This window comes from Camelina sativa, chromosome 9, assembly GCF_030686135.1.
Source record: "Camelina sativa cultivar CO46 ecotype springtype chromosome 9, ASM3068613v1".
In the NCBI taxonomy this organism is placed as follows: domain Eukaryota; kingdom Viridiplantae; phylum Streptophyta; class Magnoliopsida; order Brassicales; family Brassicaceae; genus Camelina; species Camelina sativa.
Genome location: NC_141888.1, coordinates 38,211,270 through 38,229,068, shown reverse-complemented (window position 1 = coordinate 38,229,068; position 17,799 = coordinate 38,211,270). Strand labels below are relative to the sequence as shown.

Here is a 17,799-nt window from a genome sequence, read left to right as displayed (position 1 = left end):
ATCAGGAGCTTGTGACTTGCGAGGTAACAGCTCCTTGCCGTCCTTTGACTTCCTAGAACCTCCCGGACTCCTTGCGGGGTCGGAAATTTGACGCACTGATGGTACGTCGAGGCCACTGCCTTCATCTGATAGAGCTAGGGAGTCCCCAAAATAACATTATAGGCCGCAGGCCGGTCGAAAACCGTGGACTCCACCATTTTAACCACTCCTTGAGTGGACACCGGTAATGTGATTGTGCCCAAAGACATTGACGTTTCGCTAGTGAACGAGACCAAAGGTGAGGGCGGTCCGGCGATGTGCTCTTTCCCGATACCCATTCTGGTGAGCGTCTCAAGGAATATCAAGTCTACCGAACTCCCAGTGTCAATTAGGATTCGGCAGACTTCGTGATTCGCCACGTCAAGCGAGATGATGAGCGCGTCATCGTGCGGAGTGTCCAACCCCTCAGTTTCCTTCTCGGACAAAGAAATTTCAGGTAGATCACTTGCTATTACCTTAGCTCGCTTCGGCTGGGGACCAGTGAGCTTCCGCTGATGGTCTTTGATCGCAGTGATGGAGTTCCGAAATAGACGCGATCCTCCCATTATCACGTCGATCCTTTTCTTGGGAGCTTTATTTCCATCAGACTGCTTCGGTTTCTTTGAAGGTGGAGCATCCTCATCCACTTCGGGAATCGTTTTTTGCTCTAATTCCTCGATTGTGACGTTTGGCATTTCTCCCGCCACATATTTTTCTGCGAGGAGGTGCATCAGCTTCTTACAGTCACGAGTAGAATGACTGTTGGTTTTGTGGAGCTTGCAGTACGTGTCCTCATCCCGGACCCACTTGTTACTTGGGAGTACCCCACTCTTGGAGCGCGGTGAAAATGGAGGTTTGGATGGTGAATTATTTGGAGAATTCTTTTTTGGAGATTGAGTGACTGCGAACGTGCTCGGCCCGGACTTCGGAGTTGTAGGCGGAGTCTTTTTGGCGGGCGCTTCAAACCGTGGTTTTCCTGTCGGCGGAGCGTTTTGTTTTTGTGCGGCGGCGATTTTGTCTTCCTCCGCGATAATCCAGTTCGAAGCCCGGTGTAATGCGTCCTGAATGGTTGGGAACCGATTCCCGGACAGCTCCTCGCGGAAGCGAGATTCGTGCCAGAGGCCGTTCTTAAGCGCGGCCAGGGCTGTGGAGTCCGAGAGTCCGGGAATCTTGACCTGGATCTCTTTGAACTTTGTTATGTACGACCGGAGAGATTCTCCAGCCTTTTGGCTTAAGTTCCAAAGCTGAGCGTCCGTCTCCGCAGTTTCGATTAGGCTAGAATACTGCTTGACGAACGAGGTCGACAGCTCGGTAAAGTTTGTTATGGAGCCAGCTGCTAAAGATGCGAACCAAAGCAGTACCGGTCCATTAAATGTTTCTGCGAACTGCTTGCAGTACCCAGCGTCTGCTTCGTGGGGCTCGAGGTCCACCCGGCTAGCTGTCAGCAGGAAAGTCTTGAGATGATTGGTCGGATCTCCTTTTCCTTCGTAGCTCGAGAACTTAATTTTGCCAGTATCCTTGATGCGGACCCGGGCTATTTGATCGGAAAAAGGAGTTCGCCTCGACTCCTCTATCACTCGAAATATGTCTGGAGCAGTAGTGGTTGCACTGTGCATCACAGACCGCATGTCCCGGATCTCGCTCTGCATGCGGAAGATCTCGGGATTGGTAGCATACCCCAAAGTCGAAATGTTTCCGTCCACGGGGAGAGGAAGGCGGACTGGAGCCTCGGAAGATCGGACGACGCCGGGCTGCAGCGGAGTGTGGCCACCACCAACCAGCGGCGGCGCTGCTTGCGTATTGGTCTGAGGTGGGAACGAATCTCCCGGAGTGGCATCTGTTGCTGCCACCTGCGAGGTGGAAGGTGGAGTCACACCGGAGAAATCCAAAGCACGTCGACGTGGGTTTTGGTCAGTGGACAGGAGATCAACCCGATCGGCGTACGCGCGGTGGGAGGCTGAGAGGTCTGCTACGGACGTCGTAACTTCCTCCAGACGAGTGGAGATCTGACCCTCCAAGTTGTCGAATCGTTCAGTGAGAGCAGCGGAGGCGGCTTGCTGACGGTCGGACTTTTCGGACAAGTCCTGCAGGAGCTTCTGGATCACCTCCAAGGATGCCTCATTGGGAGAGCTGGTTGCCATAGCGGTGGTTGTGTGAAGCGTACTTGCGTATGGAGTCGGAACTAACGAGAGTCAGGCGATAACTCCCCTCCTTCTAGCGCCAAATATGAGAACTGAGAATGAGCTTCTCCTTCCGAAGTGATTTAAATTGTGGAGGAGCTTATCGCCGTAAACCAGCTCCGAACTGAATTGAGAGAATTTGAGAATTTGAACTTGTATTGCTATTGCTGGAAAAAATATTCGATTCCTTACAACTGACACCCCCCTTACATATTTATACCGACCAATTTATTACTAAATTAATGCACCATTAATAAGACGCGATTTGCGCGGTCTAATTAATCCTCTTGAATGCATGAATCTTTGACCGGGACCGAGCTGCGAGCTGACCAGCACGAAGCATCTCCGCGCTCTCTTCCTTTCTTCGGGCCTGATGGGCCGATCGCTAATTCGCTCCTGGCCCAGTAGACGAGTCCGGCCTAGGCCCTCTTGCCTATTGCCCGAGATGACAGATCGTGGGTACAACACAGACGTTGACTGGACACTAGATAGTTGTTAACTACTTTACCATGTGGCGCTTACTAAACTGTAACAGCAGTGAAACCTAATAAGAACAAAAACGTGTTCGATTTTAATTTGGCGATCTCGTTGTATTAATATATAAAAAATTGCATGTTATATTATATGGTGACAATATTATATATATATCGGATAAACAAAGGTTGATCCGTGTATATATCCCAAGTGTTGATATATTGTATTATGTAAACAAAATGAAGATATTATTAACTCGTAAAAATGGTTTGTACCAACTCATGTCATGTGTTGCATGGATTGCTATGGTTCAGTCCATTAATTAATCCGTCGTAGACGATATATCATTGGCTGTTAAAATCTTCTCGCTGGCAGTAAAGTTCGACTTCACTTTCTTACAAGAGGTTAGAATACGGACCAGTGGACCAAACAAGAGAACAAATAAACAAAAAGTTATTTGATTAATTTCCAAAAAAATATCTATATATATTCTTTTGTCAGCATGATCAAATTGGAGGGGACCACGTGGCACTTGACAGGAACGCTCCAACGCCAAATAACCAAAAGATATCCAAAGCATAGCCAACAAGGAAGTCACCTTTGTGACTCACAAACTACACGTGGAGAGTATAGTGGAACTCGCACTCAAATGGTTTCGACTCGGACATATACAATATCTCATTTTCCTTTGTTTTTAAAACTTTCTTTTATTTTTGTTTTTCAAACTTTCTTGCAACTATAAAATGGGTCCATACCCTTAGCTAACAACAACCACATTCAGTCTCATTTCCATAAAAATTATAACTTCATTTCAAGTTTTGATTCATATCCTAAAATGGGTAATTTTTTTTTTTTTGTTTCTTGCAATGGTCACTAACAAATTGATATGTACGTCTACGTTTAATATAAAAACATTCACGAATATATACATGTTACTGATCTGTTATTCTTTCTGTTTTAATCTTATCTTCTCAGTTAGATTCGTTGAAGAGAATATTACTACAATGTTGGAGACAAAGATCATCTCAAACTCGGAGGTCTTATATGTCGGAGGAGACGAGGGAGATACGTCACCGGGGACAAAAGTTCTTCAAGATTTTCAGATCAACGAGGAAGGAGGAGGAGGACTGATAAGATCATGGGTTGATTCTATGAGAGCTTGTTCTCCTACTCGTCCCAAATCCTTCAACAGCCAAGCTTGTTGGATTGTAATGTCTTCTTACTTCCTCTGTTTTTTTTTTTGTCTTCTTCTCTTTGTTATATTATATTAAACGAGAGAATTACAAATTTGCAGAAGGAACATCCATCAGCTTTGAAGATGTTCGAAGAAATACTTCTTGAATCTGAAGGGAAGCAAATCGTTATGTTTCTTGATTATGATGGTACTCTCTCTCCCATTGTTGATGATCCCGATCGAGCTTTCATATCCAAGAAGGTAATTTGTGGAGCTTTTTTTTTTTGTTTTTAACATATTTTCTTGGTTAGCTAGGTAGATAAATCATATTGTGATTTTTTTTTCTTTTTATATATTTTACCATATCGTTAGAGTTAATTAAGCAAACGATTATGATACATTCGTACACATATAGTAGTCATATAGATATGTGTATAATATATAATTACAAGGTGTCATGTTGTGTGTTCAAAAAAAAAAAAGGTGTCATGTTATTTAGAAAAATATATAATATCACCAACCTTGGTGTTTAAAAAAGAAATTAAAAATCTATAATCATTAACCTAATTTAAGAAATGTTCAGGGTCATTAGTGCAATTAGCCTTTATTAAATAATCTTTGTGATTAAATTATTTTTTCCAGATGCGAAATACTGTGAGGAAACTTGCAGAGTGTTTTCCAACAGCCATAGTTAGTGGGAGATGCAGAGAGAAGGTACCATACATTTTTTAATTCCACTTTAATAATTTGATTAAAAAAAAAAACACATTTATTGAATTTTATTTATTTTATTTGGTTATGTATTAGGTTTCTAGTTTTGTGAAATTAACTGAGTTATACTATGCTGGAAGTCATGGCATGGACATCAAAGGACCAGAGCAAGGATCTAAGTACAAGAAGGTATAAATTCATAAATAAAACTATAGATTATAATTTTTCTATATATATATATATATATATTTGTTTTTTTTTTCTCATTTCTCAAAACAAAATCCAGGGAAATCAATCTCTTCTTTGTCAACCCGCTACTGAGTTCCTTCCGGTGATTAACGAGGTAATCACATTATATTATACCCATTAATCAATTATATATGGTATGTTAATTAAATTTATATATATATATATATAGCTATGTTTGTTAAATTTTTGTTTTCCTTATGTTTTCAGGTCTATGAAAAACTAGTCGATAAAACTAAATCAGTTACAGGAGCCAAAGTTGAGAACAACAAATTTTGTGCGTCAGTTCACTTTCGATGCGTAGAAGAAAATGTATGGATCATTTGCTTCTATTAGATTAGTTGCATAGTAATATTATTAATTTAAAATAATTAAGCAACTAATACATAAATTAACAGAAATGGAGTGACTTGGCCCATCAAGTTCGATCAGTGTTAAAGAACTACCCCAAGCTCATGCTTACCCAAGGAAGAAAAGTAATATTTTTGTGGAAAAAATAAATAATTTTAAGTAGTTAATATCTCAACTAAGATTTTGTTTTTCATCATGATTATTTACTTTTTTGGTCTGATATAATTTCAGGTCTTGGAGATTCGTCCAATCATTAAGTGGGATAAAGGCAAAGCACTCGAGTTTTTGTTAGAATCACTCGGTAAAACTTTACTCATGCCTACTTATTAATTTATTAACCATATCATGAAATGGTGGACTATATAGTGGTTTTAAAGTTTAAACGTCTAATGATTTTTCACTAATCGAAATTAACATTTATCATGTGTAGGTTATGATAATTGTACCGATGTTTTTCCTATATATATTGGAGATGATCGTACCGACGAAGATGCCTTTAAGGTATGTATATATTCTTATTTATATTCATAATATCTCGTTACAATTCATATATATAAATAGTTTAAATTAATGATTCCATAATTAACATTGTAACAGATACTGAGAGATAAAAGACAAGGCCTTGGAATTCTTGTATCCAAATACGCAAAGGAAACTAACGCTTCTTATTCTTTGCAAGAGCCAGATGAGGTCAGTTTTCTTACTCTAGACTCTAAACAACATTTGGTAAAAAGTATTTGGTATAATGTGGATCTTTTTTATTAATAACTTGTTTCTTATTCTTTTGGTTTAATAGGTTATGGTATTTTTAGAACGTTTGGTGGAATGGAAACAGTTAAGATGTGGGTCATGAAGAGTTTACTCCAAGTACAGGAGAATCTTTTTTTTTTGTTTACTATGTATTAATTATTAAGATTCTAACGTATCATGAGAACGAGAATGATTTTTTTTTTTTTTTAAGATAACAAGAAGACAAATATAGAGGGGTTCTTGTTCCTTTCTTTTACAACCTTGGTTTTGAGACTACTAGTCCTTTGTTGCTATCAATGCATGATGTTCAAATCGTAAATTTATAATCTTATGGGGAAATATGTACGTTGTATTACTTCTCCGAAGTCCGAAACATGTTTGATATGTATTGATAGTAAGTAATCTTTATCTAATACTGTTACTCATGTTATATAATAAACTTTTACAGTCTTTTGGAGAAAAGTATACCCATACGCTCGATCCAATCTAATACTAAACAGTAAACATTACAAAAACAAAGATAGTATTAGTTTTTGAATGAATGTTGCGGACAAAATACACTAAGCTATATATTAACTGATATAAAAGATGATTTTATTCAAAAATAAATAATTAATAGTTAAATTTATAAAATGAGGTAATCATCCCAACCGTTTCAACCATTCAAACCCTTAGTTTATCTAAGTGCATCATTTTAAAACAAAGATAATAATTTAGATCATCTATAAATTAATTCAGAAGTGTATAATAAACCATCCGTATTACATTATATCTTTTACTTTTACAATACATTATATCTTTACATTATATCTTTTTATATCTTTTACTCATAATTACCAAAACCATTTTTTAGATACTTTAAGAAAATGAAACTATCTTTAGTTTCGCGTATGATGCCGAACATTATATATCTTATTTTACGCAGACATGCTTGTGTAGTCCTATGTTAAGATAAAACATTAAAAATTACGATGTATATACTGTATAAACATCTATTTTGCATTTATTTGGTCCAATGATTATTATATTAGAAGAGGTGTTCGTGGTCATGTGGCACCGATAAATTACTATATCAATTATCTCCTTAAGGCAAATTTAGAGGATTTTGCTGGAAGAACTCACACTATGCACCCAAACTCTTAAGTTCTAAATCTCGGTATGCCCCCAACATTTCATACTTATTTCATATTCAGTCGCTTAGTTTTAGTGTTTTTTAGCTGTCATCACCTCTTTTGCTTTTCTAATAAGGGTTGTTCATAAATTCTGCTTTTCTATTCGAATTCTGACGCAAAAAAGAATTGATAGTCTATGTGATTGATCAGGTTGAGTACAATCTCATAAACTATATGAGCATGAGTTTATAAAAACTATTGTTTTTGATCAACAAATTTGGTCAAAAATTAATTAGATCGTAAGACGGTATCAACATTTTGGCATGCATGATCACTATATGAGATAGAATCATACTGACAACATGACATATGATGGGCGGGGCTTCAATGAATTATTTATATTCTTAATAAGTACAGTTAACTATAGTGAAACATTAAAATATTTTTTAGGTTTCATTAGTGGAGAAGTTAAGATCCTAATCATTATCTTCGAATGGAATCCTACACATATGTTGAAAATTTGAAATCCACGGACTAAATTTGGTCGTGGAGCACGTAAATGAGAGCAGCCGGGACACTAAAGAGATCTCATAAATATAGAGCCTTATTTATATGGTCTACATTCATTGTTAATGTTACTATATATATATATACAGTAAATTTTTGATTATTGTTTTATAGAGGATTATTGAATTGAAATACCAGCCATAGCTAAAGAATTTGTGTACGTTTACGCCCATTATGTTACAATAGTAGTCTAATATGACATTCTTTTAACAAATAACAATACAATATATTAAAAGGAGAAAAACTAGATTGACCCAAATTAGGAGGTTAATTACTAAAATAACTTATAAAATATAAGGGTTAGATAAGTTATTTTTTGCCTAAAATACCCTTGTTTATTTTGTTAGGAAAAAAAATAAAGTCAAATTTATCCTTCCAGAATTTTTTTTAAAAAATCAAATTATTTTCAAAAGTCTGCCAGACTAGTTGTGACAGATTAGTTTGTGTATGACAGAATTGTTTTTGCACAACCGGTTTAACTTTTGTATGACAGACTTATTTTGGATGACAGATTTTTTAATTACAGTTATGATAGATTTATAATTGATGACAGATTTATTTTTTACGACAGACTTATTTATAAAGACACCACAGACTTTCACATTATATGATAGATTTGATATAATATCTGGCAGATTTATTTTCCACAGTTATTTCAGATTTATTTTTTTGTTTAAAAATTTATCGTAACATGACAGATTTTTTCACAGATAAATAATTACTAGGTTGACCTCTAGTGATAACAGATTTGTTTTAAGTTACGACAGATTTTTAAATTTAAACAAAAATCTGTCGTTTGATAACAGATTTATAACATTTTAAAAATATTACTAAAATGACCTATATGAATATCATATGTTATGGCATATTTGTTTAAGTTATGACAGTTTTTTTGTTTGCTTCCAAAAATCTGGTGTTTGATAACAGATTTATTAGCTGTAAAATGTAAATATATTGACAACAGATTTATTTTAAGTTATATTTTTTTCAGTCATATTTTTATTAATTATAGTTTTTATAAATCATATTATGAATGATACTTTTAAACTCATATATTTAAAGCATATTTTATACATTTTTATTTTCATAAATCATATTAAAAATTTAACATCATATTTTTAAATCCTATTTTTATATATTTATATTATATTTTCATAAAATTATTTTAATATTTTTATATACATTATTTTTAGTTATAATTTCATGCATTATATTTTTTATAAAACTTATTTAAACTATATCATCTTAAACTTCATATTTTTAAATCATATCTTTATACATAATATTTTTATAAACAAAATTTTGAACATTTTTTTATAAATTATATTTTAAATCATATTTTATTTTTATAAATTATATTAAAAATATAAACATCATATTTTTAAACATTTTTATTTTTCGTTAATCATATTTTTAAATCAAAATATCAAATACTATTATATTTTTTGGTTTTTCGTTTTTTTCCAAAAAAAAAATAAAAAAACAAAATTCTGGGTTTTTAGTCTTTTTACCTAAAATTTGTGTCATTCTAATTATTGGATAGGATAGAGTGTTAGTCTAACAATTAATTGCCAAATTTGTGTCAAACTGGTATATTTTCACTATATTAAAACCTTTACAGGAAAAAAAAATACAACATATGGATGTAAATTTAGATGGTCATATTTAATTTCGATAGCATAGCACAACACAAACGAGTAGGATACATATATTTATTTATCCTTATTATGGACATGATTGGTGGGAGAATAAAATAAGTGAGAGTAATAAGACTTTTTTTTTTTTTTTTTGTCAAACAGTGAGAGTAATAAGACGAAATAGTGAATTTTGGAGTAGATACTTTATTCTACTCTTTCTTTAGAAACTATTTTACTCTGATATATTTTTATTTTTTTTAGCGTGAAACATGAGAATATAATATATACATTTCTTTTGATTGGTGAAATCATATGTTCACCGTTTCAATCGTTTAAAATCAAAAATGCCAAATTAAAGCAAACGATTGGAGACATATATAAGTTGTTCCAAACATGTAATTATAATTTTATTAGATAATATTGGGTTCTGGTTTAATGGATTATAGATTCATGACGATGATTACGAACCCCTATTATATATGAGAATTGAAAATCTGAATATATGTATAAACTAAACGTGGTGGATTATAAAGAAAAAGTAAATGTCGTACAATCATGTGACTAATGTAATCAAATTACAATACTCCATTGACTGGACCAACGCTTGGTGTTGCCATACTTGATTAGAAACCGAGCGGTTAATTTTCTTGGAGAAATTATAAGTGTGTAGACAGACAATCAGAGTCGACATAACATAAAACAAAATTATCAAAGGTAATTAGTTTTGATGTTCTTAAATACTGTCCTATTTTATTTAGCCGAAAGTTATATATCTTACAGCCCATTGTTAGCAGTTAATAATTTCGGATGCTATGTGGTTTGAAGTTAGAACAATATATAATTTTCTTAAGAAAAATATAAGAGTTAAAGTTACAGTCATAGAATGTGAATTCTTCTGCTATCATTATCCATCTAAGAGTTCATCCTAATTTTCTCTCTCAGGCACGATAACCGAAGCGCCTCTCTTTTCATCTCCTTCCGACGCCGGTAGAGCTCTGGCTCGCCGGCGTCGGGATCTCTCTATCCCTCCGCTCGTTTTCTACCTCTTCTATCCCCTTAGGTTCTCTCTGCTTTCTTTTTTCCCCTTTTGTTCTGTCCTTTTGTGTCCCGACCAAACCTCTTCAACCACCCTAGATCTAGACGAATGTTTGTCTTTGTACCGCTACAGCAAGATCTGGGTTTCGGCGAACCCCATCCTCACCTAATCTTGCCCAGCCTTACCGTCGACGGCCCAACAGTCCCTGTGTCTCTATCTTTCCCGATCCGGATCGTGTTTCGCCCCTGAAGCTCCCTTTCCCTTCACGGCTTCCGAGTTGATGGTTGGCAAGGAATCTTCCCGAGATGCGACTTACCTCCGCCTGTGGACTCCCGTATCTAAGATCTATCACAGTACGAGCTTGGTAGACCCATGGCAACTCCCCTGGCCATTCCCAAAGTCCTTTGGATCTCTGCGGATGAGCTCAGGACTTGCATTCGGATTGCAACAATCCCAAATAGTCTTACCCATCTTCCAATACCCCAGGTCTACTCTTTCTATCCCTATGATAACTATTAATCATTTCTTAGTTTCTTTGGTTGAACTCAATGTCCGAAGACTGCATCTGAGAATCCATTTAACTAGAATGATTAGTAGTAACATAGAATATGGGAGATCCCTGGCCTCTGCTCAAGTCGTGATTTTGTTTGTTAACTGGAAGAACCACAACCCGCTTATTCCTATGCTAACTAGCGTTTCTAGTTCTCAACATCATCCCTTCACCCGCACCATTTGGGTGTTATTATCAACCCACCATACCAAGCCTAATCCTTGGCTAGTCTTGGATCTTGTCCCACTTGTATGGTCTGATGTTAAAACCTTGAATTCTTATGGTCTTATGCCATGTTATTCCACTCTTGCATCCGACGATTTCAAGCAAATTTTCTTCAGCACCATCTTCACCACTCGGATTGTTTATTATCGAAGTTATGCCTGGTGTCACCAGTTTGCTCATGACCCTCCGCTTTGGATGTTAAAGCACTCTACCCTTGACCACCAAACCTTGGTCTACCGAATTCTTGCCAATGTGGTGCTCTTGGTAGTGCCCCTCGCTCCGGTGAGTGTACTGGCTATGGATTTGCTCTTAACGTCACTTTGTCTATCGACCGTGACTATCTTGTCATCCGCCGAGTTTCTCGAGGATGATTAATCGAACTACCGTGATCTCACATGTTTCAAGCCGCTCCTTAGTGACTGTTTCATAGCTCTCATGGACTCTAGCTTGATTTTATCTATCTACTATTTTGTGGCATTAGGGAATGCCCTTCTTTGTAACCTTTGTTTCAGTCTAAACTTTGAGATCTTTGAATCTCTCCCTTTGTATTTGCTTTGATTTATTGAATGAAAGCATCTTGTTGTCCCAAAAAAAAAAAAAAGTTACAGTCATAGAATATAAGAGTCAAGTAATTGAGTTACCTGCAAATCCGCTGACCAAAGAATTATTTGTTTAATCCACAAAGGCACAAATCATGCAAGAGATTATTTTCTTATTTAACTCACATAATGTTTTAGAATTTTATTTTATTTTTCAGTAAGTGTCATTTTCTTGTTTAAATGCTATCGCTATTTTTTTTATACAATAAAAACGTCATTTTTGTTACGCAAAGAACATAGATATCCAAAATTAACGAGTTATATACTTTTGGGAAAAATTATTATTATGTGAAAATAACCTAAACTATTGTCGACAAAATAATCTGAAAATGTATGTACTCGTAGTAAAAGAAAAAAAAATGATCTGTGCCTCTATGGGATGTTCCAAACTGTTTGGTAACATGTGGATGCATGTGACTCAGATGCCCAAATTATAGGGAGCAAAACATTGATCACCACTCCCTTTACTTGAATAATCATCTTCTCCTGACACGTCTGAAAGGTGGAATTTTTTACAAACATATATTATTTCCTGCAAAATCTAAATGTCTTTCTTTAGAGTGGATGGTCAATTTTTATCAAACACCAAAATAAAACAAAGTTTAAAGTAACAAAAAAGGTGTTGCCCAAAAGAAGAAAAAAAAGTAACAAAAAAGGAAATTTTCTTTTTTAATAGGAACTTTGTAATGTGGTGTGAAAGAAAGTAGAGAAACACACAAACAAGAGGCTTAGGCGTGCATTCCAACCAACATACCATGTCGAATTATATGATGATAAAGAAAGGTTTGTATTTTATTTTTTAAAATCATTGGGTTTTATAAGCTAAAAAGTACCGTTCTATTCACCTTTGATTGATGAGATTGATTGATCAAAAGAATTATATATATACAGTTTGCAAGGAAAGGAACTATGCTCTAAGGACAAGTCCAATGGTGAGTTTTAAATTTGAGACTCTTATGTACTGTTTAGAATTTTTAATCAATATATAATGTATTGTTTATGAAATAAGAATAAGAGTTGCATCTTAAGTGTACTAAATAAGAGTTGCCTCTTGTTTTTTAATTCAATTTGATTTATTTTTTATCTCATTTATCATAAGAGTCCTCCCTAAATCCCCTTAAATCCCCCAATGGAGATACCGAGACAAATTATAGAAAAGAGACAAATTAAAACAAGGAACTATGCTCTAATATTGATACTCTTAATATTATTGATATTTTCAATATTATTGACATAAAATATATATTATTGATATTCTAAATATTTTCACTTATTTGTATAAACTGTTTTCCGACTATTACTCCAAAATGAAAAATTCATAGGACTGTCGAGACAGATCTATTCAATTCATCATTTTATCTTCTTCGAAATATATGTAATTAATTAAAAAGGTAACAATAATGTTATCATAATTAAGAATGTGTGCCCTAAATAAATAATTGGACATATTTGTTTCACTTTCTAGTGGAATATCTTTATACACAATTATTGTCTCGCCACTTTGGTTTCATGAAAATGACTACTCAACCTTTTCTTGGTAGATAGTGTAGTGGCTAAATTAATTGATTCTTTATACATTTTATTATTTAATTAAATTAAAAATCAAGTATATTCAAATAAATACTAGCTCACAAAAAATAGAAAAAATCATTGCATTTTGAAATATGCGGTGAAATTCAAAACTCCAAGGACCTTTCATTTTGGCTATCTGGAGAAATTGTTAGAAATATCATTTGTATATATTTTTTTTCGAATTTTTTTTTCTTTTACCATTTTTGTTTGTCTTCTTTTAAACAATTACAATATGTTAAATTCACATTAATTTTTTTTTTTTTTACGCATGCCCTAAAAATAATTTATAGTGTACTAGAAAGCTAATATGCGTAAAAAATAAAAATCCATGTTAGAATACCTGAACCTCGTGACCAGAAAGCTAATATGACCAGTACTACTCAAATCCAGGTGACAAGACTTACCTCCCTTTGGCCGACTTGGTTGGACATTATTTTTCTTTATAAGACTAAAAAATAACACCAACTTAGCTCAACTATATTCTCTTATACCAGAAAAGAGTAAAAACCAATAGCACTGAGAATCATCCCATCAACTTTTTGGATGTAACACTTGGTATCTGAAAAGTTTCATAAGTTGAAGTTTTACCTTTACATTGAGGCCCAACTATATAGATGAGCCCAAGTAAAGGAAGAGAAGTTCTTCTTTCTTCCTTCTGAGTTCTAAATATGAGAAGCAGTTTTGATTGACCATCTGGGGTAAACAGCCTAAATTTATATGTTATCTCCAAAACAAGGGTACATTCCACAAAAAAAAAAAAAAAAAACGATCTGTCTATTGTGTTCTCTTCTTGTTCTCGTTTTCTTTAGTCGCTCAACAATAATAGAGTAAAAATAAAGACATTAGCAAAAAAAAATGAACAATTGAACATTACATAGAAAGTATAAATTAAGTACGCACATTGTAACTCTAACGACACAATCATGTTATATAGATATATATATATAGAACCAATGTCAGTTCTTGAACTCACTCTCACAATTCTCCGACACAATCTCAACCTTCTTCCCATCTAATAATCCCTTAACCTTAACATCACAAGTCACCGCCACGTCCTTGTTCCGTTTGACCGGCCCTGCTTCATACTCAGCCTTCAGCTCCATCGTCAGTATCATAACCAATGGTTGTTTCGAGCCACGAGGTTGTACAGCTGCGTTCTTGGTCGACCCATCAAGCTTCACATTGACCTTGTCGGATCCAGATGCGGCCTGGGACAACCCCGGAAATTTCCCGCTTCCCAGCCTCTTGTTCTTGTACGTTAGGGAAACGACCCCGTTCTTTTTCATCACATAGCGTACCCCCATGTTAGACGTTGGATTCTCGGCTCTCAACATGACCTCGAAATTACTAGGTTTTGCAGTGAATCTCTCGACCGCAAAAAGAGGAAGAGTGGGGTTAAATGCGAAATGTAGAATGATAGTGATTGCACCGAGGATGAATCCGAAAACGACCAAGATGATGAAGAACCACATAAGACGTTTAGAGCACCCTTTTTTTTTGTTTTTCTCCGGGTTCTTGCGGCGTTTTTCAACGTATTTTGCGTGTTCTGGAGGAGGCGTCCAATAGACTTGATCTCTCGGGACTCTGACAACGTACGTCTCTAGCTCAGGGATTGTATCCGGAGGAGGAAGAGACGAAAGAGTTGTGGTTGGTAATGGAGAGAGATTAAGAGAATTGTTACGCCAATGGTGTGATGGAGGATCTTGAGAGGGCATTGAAGGGAGGCTGGAGGTTGGACGGTGCCAGACGGAAGGAGGATCATCGGGTTTGTCATCGTCGGATTCAGGGGCGGTGGCGGAAGGAGGAAGCCGTGGCCCCTCCATTGGAGAAAGGTGGGAGTTACGAGATGTGCGGTGGAGATTGGTCTAGAGGGAAGACGAAAGAGAGAGAATTAAGAGAGGATGCGAAAATTAGGGTTTGCATGGGAAAAGTAAGTGGTTGTTGTTGCATGACTCAAACTTTTGGTTGGTTTGGAGAGGATTTTGCTATTTAGGGTTAGCCAGCTCACCTTACTTTTCATTCTTCTGTTATTTTTCAAAACCACATTACAAAAATCAAATAATATAGTTTGATGATCAACGAAGACGTTATTAGTCTTTCTTTACCAGATATCGTTTTTAGAACTAACGTATGCATATAAAATGTATCCATATATAAAGCATATATATGAGTAAAAATTCGCAAATTTTTGCAGATATTTCTGTCTTTAAATTTGCCAACAAATACCACCATTTCAATTAATTATTCTATTAATGTTACGACTTACGAGAAATACCCTGATTAAAATACCATACCATAAAACAATTTTTTCTTTTATTCTAACAGCAAAACAAATTTATAGCGTAATTCGATCTGAAAATGTTTCCTAAGAGTTTATTAATCATTTAGACCCTCATCCATAATTTTTAAGACCCCTTCATAAACTCAGGATGTGCGTAATTTTAGAATTCTTATAATTTTGTTTTTACTTGAAATAAAATATTATAGTACTTTTGAGAATTTTCCTACCATCAAGCTAAAAAGATGCCACAAATTCTCTTTTTAGTTTTCGAAATTACAACCTAATAATATATATATATATATATATATATATATATTTATTTTAAAACAACACAAATTTCATTATGAAAGGGTTTTATCATATTTTGTATGTTTAGAAGTTTTCAAACTTTTGAGGTAGAACTAAAAAACATTTGTTTAATTTGGTGTGATATTTCTCCAGTCTCCTACAATTCTCTTGCAAGTTTCTAATTTCTTAGGAAGGTATCATTTAATGATTATTGGATGGATCGGACATGAATGTAATAAAAGTTTCAGAATATCAATCCGCAGCAACCGGCCATTCAAAATTATGGTGTGGTCCTTGTTGCTGTTTCTGTGACAATACTATCCAAAATTTATTTCTTTTCTTTTTCGAAGAAAAAAACAGCTGTACATGGAAAAGAAAAATATCAAGAAAAGCTTATCTCCATGATTTGATCATATGGTCTCCGATTTTTACATAATCGAATTTAAACAGCATAAAAGAAAAAAAAAAAAAAAAAGAAGATTAACGTCTGTCTATAATTCTTCCCCAATCGACCTCAATCCACGTGAAGCATGTTTTGTCTTGGGTGCGTTACAACTTACATTATACATATACTTCGAAATCTAGAAACTATAGTTGTGATTGGTAACTATTTACATACTTTTTTTTTTAATCCGCTAAAGCTTTGATACTCCTTTAATTTGAACTTTTATGTTTGGCGAAAAATGAAGGTGCGCATGTGTATCACACTAAAAATGCAATATTTCGGAATCTGACACCCCATGCCGACCTGTACGCCGAGTAAACGACGTGCTGAAATCATATTTTTCTTTGATTCCAACGGACTAAACACTACCACGTCATCTTCACAAGCTGATCCGAAAGGCAGAGGATAATTACTCCTCATTGAAATCTAAAGTCTATTACTATATTTTAACATTTTGCAACAAATCTATTAATATTTCCATAAGACTAGATCTCTCTTTCTTCCATTTCACATCACCAATATGCCTCGCCGTGACGTCCTCTTCCTCTCACTCCTCCTAGTTGCCGCCACCATCTCCGCCGTCGCATTCGCTGTAAGTTCCCCAAATCTCATCCTCATCATAAATACTACTTTCGTCTATACTTAGCAGACACACACATTACCAGATTTGGACACAACATTAGTATAACTTTAAACTAAACTAGGGGGCTACAAACTTATGTTTCTTGATTTTCAACAGGAGGATGAAGCAGATTGTGTCTACACATTCTACCTCAGAACCGGATCAACCTTCAAAGCCGGTACAGATTCGATCATAAGCGCTAGAATCTACGACAAATACGGAGACTACATCGGGATCAGAAACCTAGAGGCATGGGGTGGTTTAATGGGACCAGGTTACAACTACTACGAGAGGGGTAATCTCGACATTTTCAGTGGCAAAGCACCGTGTCTTCCGAGCCCAATCTGTTCGTTGAATCTTACCTCTGACGGCTCCGGTGACCACCACGGCTGGTATGTTAACTACGTGGAAGTCACGACGGCTGGAGTTCACGCTAAGTGCGCGTACCAAAGCTTCGATGTTGAGCAATGGCTTGCGACCGATACGTCGCCTTATGAGCTCACCGCAGTTCGGAACAACTGCCCCAAGGTTTCAGTCAGGGAGAGTGTCTCTCGGGTCGGGTCTGAGATCCGAAAGACTCTGTCTTGGATCGTCTGAGATCTGTGGATGAACGTCTACTTTGTAACTTGGAGACTTGTTCTTTGTCGTCTTTTGAACGTGTGATGGAAATAATGAAAATGATTCGATCGAATAAAACGTTATGTTCTTTGTTAGTCAAACATTATTGAGTTTTTTTTTTCTAGTGATGAATCTGAAAGGTAATTTACTCATTTTTTTTCTTCACAAATAAACTTAGATCTCACAGACAATATTAAATTGAGAGAAAATTCTTCTTTCTTATGGTTCAATAATTCTGGTTACTTTCTAAAACATATATAGGTCTAGATATATAGCGGAATAACCGTATACAGAGTATGGTAAGTGTCTTTAGTTAAGTGGTTACAGCACCACCTCTGCGACC

The 17,799-nt window shown here is 35.4% G+C and overlaps 4 protein-coding genes across 5 annotated transcripts; 2 read left to right on the top strand and 2 right to left on the bottom strand.

Moving 5' to 3' along the window:
- Window positions 1-134: 134 nt before the first annotated feature.
- LOC147939262 (uncharacterized) lies at window positions 135-2,159 on the bottom strand. The gene has a single exon (XM_087465920.1). It carries the CDS (start codon window positions 2,157-2,159, stop codon window positions 135-137), a length of 2,025 nt encoding a protein of 674 aa, XP_087322046.1.
- A 1,129-nt stretch (window positions 2,160-3,288) lies between these two features.
- On the top strand, window positions 3,289-6,366 carry LOC104713662 (putative trehalose-phosphate phosphatase E). Of its 2 annotated transcripts, XM_010430834.3 has the most exons (12): window positions 3,289-3,511; window positions 3,648-3,880; window positions 3,967-4,107; window positions 4,489-4,560; window positions 4,654-4,746; window positions 4,844-4,900; window positions 5,014-5,115; window positions 5,202-5,279; window positions 5,386-5,455; window positions 5,585-5,655; window positions 5,752-5,844; window positions 5,951-6,366. In XM_010430834.3, the coding sequence occupies exons 1-12, from the start codon at window positions 3,508-3,510 to the stop codon at window positions 6,005-6,007; spliced, it is 1,071 nt and encodes a 356-aa protein (XP_010429136.1). In that variant the 5' UTR covers window positions 3,289-3,507; the 3' UTR covers window positions 6,008-6,366. The 2 variants fall into 2 exon arrangements, with proteins under 2 accessions (XP_010429136.1, XP_087321530.1); XM_087465404.1 differs by lacking the exon at window positions 3,289-3,511 and having other exon boundaries at window positions 3,602-3,880.
- A 7,591-nt stretch (window positions 6,367-13,957) lies between these two features.
- LOC104713661 (NDR1/HIN1-like protein 13) lies at window positions 13,958-15,156 on the bottom strand. The gene has a single exon (XM_010430832.2). It carries the CDS (start codon window positions 15,023-15,025, stop codon window positions 14,159-14,161), a length of 867 nt encoding a protein of 288 aa, XP_010429134.2. The 5' UTR covers window positions 15,026-15,156; the 3' UTR covers window positions 13,958-14,158.
- A 1,029-nt stretch (window positions 15,157-16,185) lies between these two features.
- On the top strand, window positions 16,186-17,557 carry LOC104713660 (PLAT domain-containing protein 2). The gene is made up of 3 exons (XM_010430831.3): window positions 16,186-16,315; window positions 16,461-16,808; window positions 16,956-17,557. The coding sequence occupies exons 2-3, from the start codon at window positions 16,737-16,739 to the stop codon at window positions 17,433-17,435; spliced, it is 552 nt and encodes a 183-aa protein (XP_010429133.1). The 5' UTR covers window positions 16,186-16,315; window positions 16,461-16,736; the 3' UTR covers window positions 17,436-17,557.
- The last annotated feature ends 242 nt before the right edge of the window (window positions 17,558-17,799 follow it).

What these genes read in the sequence shown, in the direction of transcription:
- LOC147939262 (XM_087465920.1), bottom strand. Translation starts at nt 2,159, where the DNA reads ATGGCAACCAGCTCTCCCAATGAGGCATCCTTGGAGGTGATCCAGAAG.
- LOC104713662 (XM_087465404.1), top strand. Translation starts at nt 3,602, where the DNA reads ATGTTACTGATCTGTTATTCTTTCTGTTTTAATCTTATCTTCTCAGTT. An exon ending in GTGGGAGATGCAGAGAGAAG is followed by an intron (nt 4,561 to 4,653) that starts GTACCATACATT and finishes GTTATGTATTAG; the next exon opens with GTTTCTAGTTTTGTGAAATT. An exon ending in TTCGATGCGTAGAAGAAAAT is followed by an intron (nt 5,116 to 5,201) that starts GTATGGATCATT and finishes ATAAATTAACAG; the next exon opens with AAATGGAGTGACTTGGCCCA.
- LOC104713660 (XM_010430831.3), top strand. Translation starts at nt 16,737, where the DNA reads ATGCCTCGCCGTGACGTCCTCTTCCTCTCACTCCTCCTAGTTGCCGCC. An exon ending in TCTCCGCCGTCGCATTCGCT is followed by an intron (nt 16,809 to 16,955) that starts GTAAGTTCCCCA and finishes GATTTTCAACAG; the next exon opens with GAGGATGAAGCAGATTGTGT.
- LOC104713661 (XM_010430832.2), bottom strand. Translation starts at nt 15,025, where the DNA reads ATGGAGGGGCCACGGCTTCCTCCTTCCGCCACCGCCCCTGAATCCGAC.